This window comes from Nicotiana sylvestris, chromosome 3, assembly GCF_000393655.2.
Source record: "Nicotiana sylvestris chromosome 3, ASM39365v2, whole genome shotgun sequence".
Lineage (NCBI taxonomy): Eukaryota > Viridiplantae > Streptophyta > Magnoliopsida > Solanales > Solanaceae > Nicotiana > Nicotiana sylvestris.
The window spans coordinates 175,737,610-175,744,939 of record NC_091059.1 but is presented as its reverse complement, the minus strand read 5'-3'; the positions used below and the strand labels follow the sequence as shown (position 1 = coordinate 175,744,939).

At 40.4% G+C, this 7,330-nt stretch overlaps 1 protein-coding gene across 1 annotated transcript; it reads left to right on the top strand.

The window, feature by feature from the left end:
- Window positions 1-203: 203 nt before the first annotated feature.
- Window positions 204-890, top strand: LOC138888398 (uncharacterized). The gene has a single exon (XM_070170257.1). It carries the CDS (start codon window positions 204-206, stop codon window positions 888-890), a length of 687 nt encoding a protein of 228 aa, XP_070026358.1.
- The last annotated feature ends 6,440 nt before the right edge of the window (window positions 891-7,330 follow it).

Sequence of the window (7,330 nt, the reverse complement as noted above, 5' to 3'; positions counted from 1 at the left end):
ATGTGGTGAGGGATTTCCTCAGACTTGGGAGGGGTGCACCTTCATAGATTTCTCAGGCACCGCGTGCTCCATCGGGTCCTCAGGCTATGTTTATAGCACCAGCTACCACTTCACTTGCTCTACTAGCTCGAGGTAGAGGGTGGGTAAGTAGAGGTCACCCTAGAGGGGGAGGCCAAGCCAGATACTATGCTCTTCCTGCTCGTATGGAGGCAGTTGCATCTGACTCTATCATTATAGGTATTGTTCCAGTTTGTCATAGAGATGCGTCAGTCAATTTTGATCCAGGATCCACTTATTCTCATGTGTCATCTTATTTTGCATCGCGTTTGGGTGTATCCCGTGATTCTTTGAGTTCTCATGTCTATGTGTCTACACTAGTGGGAGATTCTATTGTTGTTGACCGTGTGTATCTGTTGTGTTTGGTTGTTCTTAGTGGTTTTGAGACCAAAGCTGATTTGTTATTGCTTAGTATGGTAGACTTTGATATTATTTTGGGCATGGACTGGTTGTCACCCCATTATGCTATTCTTGATTGTCACGCCAAGACCGTGACATTAGCTATGCCAGGATTACCATGGTTAGAGTGGAGAAGTACCTTAGATTATGTTCCTAGCAGAGTTATTTCCTTTCTAAAGTCCCAACGAATGGTTGATAAGGGGTGTGATGCGTATCTAGCTTGTGTGAGAGATGTCAGTATTGATACCCCTACTGTTGAGTCAGTTCCAGTAGTGAGGGATTATACAGATGTATTTCTAGTGGATATTCCGGGCATGCTGCCTGACAGGGATATCGAATTTGGTATTGATTTGTTGCCTGACACTCAGCCCATCTCTATTCCTCCATATTGTATGGCTCCACCCGAGTTGAAGGAGTTGAAAGAGCAGTTGTAGGAGTTACTTGATAAGGGATTCATTCAGCCTAGTATGTCATCTTGGGGTGCTCCAATCTTGTTTATGAAGAAGAATGATGGTTCTTCTGTATGTGCATTGATTATCACCAGTTGAACAAAGTTACAGTGAAGAACATGTATCCATTGCCTCGTATTGATGACCTATTTGACCAACTACAGGGTGCCAGTGTTTTCCAAGATTGACTTGCGTTCAAGCTATCATCAGTTGAAGATTCGGGAGCCAAATATCCTGAAGACTGCTTTCAGGACTCAGTATGGCCACTTTGAGTTCCTTGTGATGTCATTTGGGCTGACCAACACCCTAGGAACATTCATGCATTTGATGCACAGTGTATTCCGGCTCTATCTTGACTCATTCGTCATTGTGTTTATTGACAACATTCTGGTGTACTCCCGGAGTCGGGAGGATGATGAGAAGCACCTGAGGACTGTGCTTCAGACCTTGAGAGAAAAGAACTTATATGCAATTTTTCAAAGTGTGAGTTCTGGCTAGTGTAGACATGTGATTTTTGACCCTCCCCAAGATTTTATATATTTTAGCATTTAAATAATTAGTTTAGATCTAATATAGTTATTTCAACTAATTTTGTCTCTTTTACTTTATTTTGTCACAAAATAAAAATTACAAAAAATATTTTATTTATGTACCTTTTATAAAATTTAAAAAAATAGTACCTTATCTTTATCTTTATATAATCTTAAAAATACAAAACAAAATATAATAGTATTATGTTTTAATATAGTTTAGTTTAATTAATTAGAATTAGTTTTTGCATTATGTAGTATAGTTATCTTATATTAAAGGAATTTAGCTATGGTTTTGAACAATAATTTTGAGTCTTGGAGCCCAATTTTAAGACCCAACAAGACATGAACCTACCCCAATCTCCTAAATTAAGCCCAATACCCAATACCCATACCCTAAAAAATCCTTCTTCCTTTAATAAAAGCTAACTTAGAGACCCTTAGACCCTAAGACCTAGAGATATACATCAGCCGTTATTGATATTGAAAAAGGACCTAGACAAAAAGAAGTTGTTGCTTCTTCTTCAGAAAAAGGCAAACCTAAGCTAGCAAAGGAGAAGGCAGCCATTGAACATACACAGACCTCCCCACGCCGTTCATCTTCTGGAGCAAAAAATGAACCCACCCTTCACCACCAAGCAGCCATTGTCTCCATCCAACGACCCCTTCAGACGAACGAGCCAACAACCAGCAAACACGACCCCACAACTACCTCGCTTCCCCTTCTCTTTGTTGTTCTCCTTTTATGCTGGCAGAACCCCATGACTGGCGAACACTAGATCTGGCTATAAAATTATGTACCGCCGGTGCATTAGAGTTGAAATCTCATCGAAAATGAGCTCCCACAACTGTTAAGTATTGACTTTTTGAGGTCGGACCAAATTTTGGTCAGAAAAGGTGGAAACGATTGACTATTGCTTCCCTTTTCCATTTGTTACTTCTCGAGATTTTACATCTTGGTTTGTTGGTCTTGTGGTGCTGACTGAAATACCGTTCGAGCTCTGGTCGATGGGCCTGTTCGCGATCAAGTTCTAGGTGATGCATCGGGTTTTGTTTCAATATTCGTACCAACAAATTGTAGATTGTTCAGGTCATTTTATTGGAGTTGGTTCGAAAGCAGATTGTAGTTTTCAAGGTCATCTTTATTCTCACTTTCTTACAGATTGTAGTTTTCAAGGTCATCTTTATTCTCACTTTCTTTCATCCCGTTTTGCTTGTCTATTATATGTGTTCGTCATTAGCAACTTGTGTGGCTTTTCCGTTTAACATGTCTTAGCTTTAATTGATTATTGAATTTGTTTGTTTAGTCTTTGATGTTTACTTCTTTGAATCCATGTGAGGTAGACCTTTGGATATTTTTCCTTGTTGTCATATTATTTTGTTGAATAGATCACTGCCTCTTTGCTTTAGCACAAGAAAAAATAAATTAATTTCAAGTTGTAGGCTTATGTGAAATTTTTGAATTAAAGTATACACGATCTTGAAGACATGAAAGGGATTGGAATCCATGAACGATAAATCTTGTTGTTTTATTCCATTGGATCTCGCGAGGTTGGACACTTAACTTGAAAGATAAATTAGAACATGAATATTTTGTTTAGTTTTACTTTATTACTTTGATCGGTAGGAGCATGTTTGAGCTGACCACATGTGTGTAGGCGAATTTTTTGGAGCGTAATAAATTGTCATAGCTACGGGTACGGTTCCCGTGACGTAGTTGTGATGCTTAATTTCTAAAATCCGGGGGTACATTTATGTGACCCGACCCCAATTTAATTTTGTTAATAAAATAAACATGTTGTAGATCGTGGGTATGGTTCCCGTGATATGATTCGCAACGTGTAATCAAATAATTAGTTGTATAACAATTGGATTACTAAAAGCAGTTTAAAAATAAATAAAATGCACATAGGTCTCAAGAATGTTTTAAAATCAAATAAATAGGACAATATTAACAGTTGAGCGACCGTGCTAAAACCACGAAACCTGGAAATTCCTAACACCTCCCGGGATAACAGAATTGCTTACCCGAATTTCTGTATTTCGCGGACTGTAAAAAAGAGTCAAACTTTCCTCGATTTCTGGATTTTAAATCGGTGACTTGGGACACCATAAATTATCCCAAGTGGCGACTCTGAATTTGAATAAATAATCCCGTTTCGATTTTGTCACTTTAATTGGAAAAACTCCCATATCCCCTTCCGGGAGTAAGAAAAAGGAGGTGTGACAACTTTGGCGACTCTGCTAGAGACAAGAACCCAGATTCTCTAGTTCAGGGTTCAAGAATTTGAGCTTAGAATAATTGTTATATTTGGCTTTTATTATCTGATTTTTATTACATGCTTGGTCCTAATGTGCTAAATACCGATTTTTACTGCTTTGATATTATTTGAACTGTATATAAACTACTACGAATCCCTTCTCTTCTCATCTTCGGGGGAGTGCATGCTGGCATGACTTCTTTTCTATTAGTGTCATACCTTAAATTAGAAAGAGGCTCGAACAAGTTACAAAGACGAATGGCCTTTTGGTTCCCGATACGTAGCCCCCCCGGCTCGAGTTGTTCGCTCAGGTACACCAAGTCTAGAACAATACACCTAGGTTTTAAACCTATAATAACTCAGCCTCATGCCGGATCCTTAGTAGAAACGTTTGTTTGCATCATGTGCATTTGACTTTGGGGACTCAACACAGGGGTTGGGTCGATAACTAGGGATTTGGATACCTTTTATACTCTTTTTTGCTTATGTTTTGATTAGGAATTTGTACAAAATAGTCCCAAAAATCTCACAAGTTGTGCTTGATTGAAGGTTTGATCAACGAAGTGACAAGATGTCAAAGATCAGATCAAAAGGAGTAAAACTTGTGCAAGTGCCAAAGACAAGACAAGCTCAGGCAAAACAGGTCAGTGCGGCCACACACCATTCTGTGTGGTCCGCAATAGGAGATTCAGAGAGGCTGATTTCCAGGCAAAGAGGCAATGCGACCGCACTAGGTTTTGTGCGGTCCTTACTAGAGTTAATGCGGCCGCACTCGATTTAGTGCGGTCCGCAGACCCAAGGATTAGAGAGATGCCAAATGTGAAGTTCCAAGCCAATGCGGTCCGCAGTCCATTCTGTGCGGTCCACATTGCCCGAGTTCAGAGAGCTGTATTTCAAGATCAGAGCCCTAGTGCAGCCGCACTCCATTTTGTGCGGTCCGCACTAACCCCGTAGGGGTATTTTTGTCCAGATTTTTCAGCTTAGTATAAATAGCTTCTTTTTCCATTTTTAAGGCATCAGATAGTTTTGTAACGTAGCTGCGCTTGTGGGTTCGACTTTCTTAGCCATTTTTGGGCAATTTTATCTACTTTTCATCATTGAATCTTGTTATTTACCTTAGTGATTAATTAATATGAGTTGTTCTTCATTTATTTCTTGATTTCCTTCTTTAATTATGAGTAGCTCGACCCATAAGCTAGGGTTGTGGCTCAACCCTAGTGTGGGTAATTGATGGGTCTTGTATTTTAGGGCTAGATTGACTGTGTGTATTTGATATTTGGGCCAATTTCATGTTAATTGCCGAATTAGTGGTTACAAATACTAGTTTGTGTTTAGTTGACTAGGGCTCTTCTTGAGAAAGAGAGCCTAAGTCTCCGAAATTGGTCCAACAAGAAAGTGGGGCATACTCAAGAGATTGATAGCCCCAATTAAAGGGTTAAACCTCGAGAGAGTAATATCCGACTTGAACCCTAGTTGCTTGTGCAAATTTGCATACCCAATTGGTCTTGAGAAAATCAATTCGGGCAAAATCACTCGAACTACCAAGAGGTGTAGAGTGGGTAATATCGTGCAACGATTATATCATACTCCCCAATTATGTCAATCATGTCTTAGATTCAATTACCCGTCAATTAACCACCTAGGTGAAAGTCATTACCCTAGTGACTTTTAAACTATTTGAACAACCCTTTTTAGTTTAACTCTTAGCTTAATCTAATTGCATTTACCATTTGTATTTTGATAATAGTAGAAGTAAAAAGAAAACCCAAAAATGAGTAGAAGTGTAATTGGGAACACATATGCAACTATGCACTAGATAGATACTCGATTCCAAATTCTAGCTCTCTGTGGAAATCGATCCCGACCCTAAATCGAGTAAAAGCTGCTCTGACCCTCTCTCGCTACTCAATAGTAGTGCAGAGTAGGCCGCGATCACTTTTTGGCATCGTTGCCTGGGAACTAATGGTTTTGGCTATCTATTTAGTTAGTTTTGTGTATTGTTCTTCCTTTCTTCTTTGTTACTTACTTGTTTGTGTCACAACATAGGTACCAAATGCCAGCGAACAACGTTAATGACCTTCTTGGAAAAGTGATTGTGGGGGAGGAGGTAGATGATGTCAGAGAAGATGAGGTGTCTCTTGTACCTCAAGGACAACGTAGAGGTCGCAATGCCAATGCTAATCCCAATGAAAATATTCCAAACCCTCCTCTACCACCTCCAAGAGTGGCTCCCAGAGTACTTCCGAACCAGGGCTATGCGAGCGCTATTGTCCCACCCCGAATCTGGGCGGGCAATTTTCAGATAACCAATGTGATGTTGACCTTACTTGAGCAACATGAGTATTTCACGGGCGCGGCAAATCAAAATGCCTACAAACATCTCAAGGGGTTCATGGATACATGTTGGGGGAGCAAGCAGACGAATGTGTCCGAGGATGCTCTTAGGTTGAGACTCTTCCCATTTTCACTTCGGGGGAAGGCATTAGATTGGCTCGAGAGACTTCCCAACCATTCCATCACAACTTGGGATGAGTTGGCGGATAAATTCATTGCTAAATATTTCTCGCCGAGACATATGGCAGCATTGCGTGATGAGATATTGGCCTTCAAGCAAGAGCCCACAGAACCTTCGCATGATATTTGGGAGCGTTATAAAACGATAGTGAAGTAATGCCCCAACAATGATATGGCCGAGGCTATGATCCAACAAACCTTCTACCGGGGTATTAACACCACAAACCAATGCATAGTGAACCAACTATCTGGGTGCAACTTTATGAAGTTGTCGTATGATGAGGCATGTGATATACTTGATGAGATGGCTGACACTTCTTCTGCATGGCAAAGTAGAGCAAATGTGCCCCAGGGTGACCCCACGGTTACTCATTTGCACAAGGAATTGCATGACCATGGGAAAGCTATAGCGAAGTTGACAACTACTATGAATTAATTGGCTAAGGCACAGTTGCAACAAGTCCAAAACCCTCACCAAGTGAATGCCATGGAGGGTGTCAATATGCTTGTCAACAAGAGAAGGCAAAGAAGGCAACAAAACCATGGGAATTCTGAGCAATTTGATGATGACTGTGATGGATTTCAAAATGATGGTTATGATAACCAAAGTGAAGAGGTTCAATATGTAAACAACTATCAAGGCCAACGGATAAACTCTTCCAACCAACAACAGTGGAAACCTCAAGGCAATTGGGGCAACTAACAACAAAACAATGGTAATTGGGGGAACAACAACTGGGGCAATCAGAATAACAATCAAGGCAACCAAGGGAATTGGAATGGTAATAACAACAATTGGGGTGGTAATAACAATCAAGGTGGATGGAACAATGGAAACCAAGGAAACCAGGGGCAAGGCTTTCAAAGGCCCCCAATGTACCAACAACCGAACAATCCGCCCCCATTTCCATCTCAAGGTCCTAGTTCTTCTGGCAATGATATAAGTAGAATTGAAATGATGTTCGAATAGATAATGAAGATGAATGCGGATTCTGATGCACAGTTGGCTTCCCACAATACCTCTATCAAAAACTTGGAGGTGTAGTTAGGCTAAATCTCACAGTCTTTAAATACTCGCCCTAAGGGTGCTCTACCAAGTGATACGGTAGTGAACCCGAAG

Excerpts from the sequence above, each read along its gene's own strand:
- LOC138888398 (XM_070170257.1), top strand. The coding sequence starts at position 204 with ATGGAGGCAGTTGCATCTGACTCTATCATTATAGGTATTGTTCCAGTT.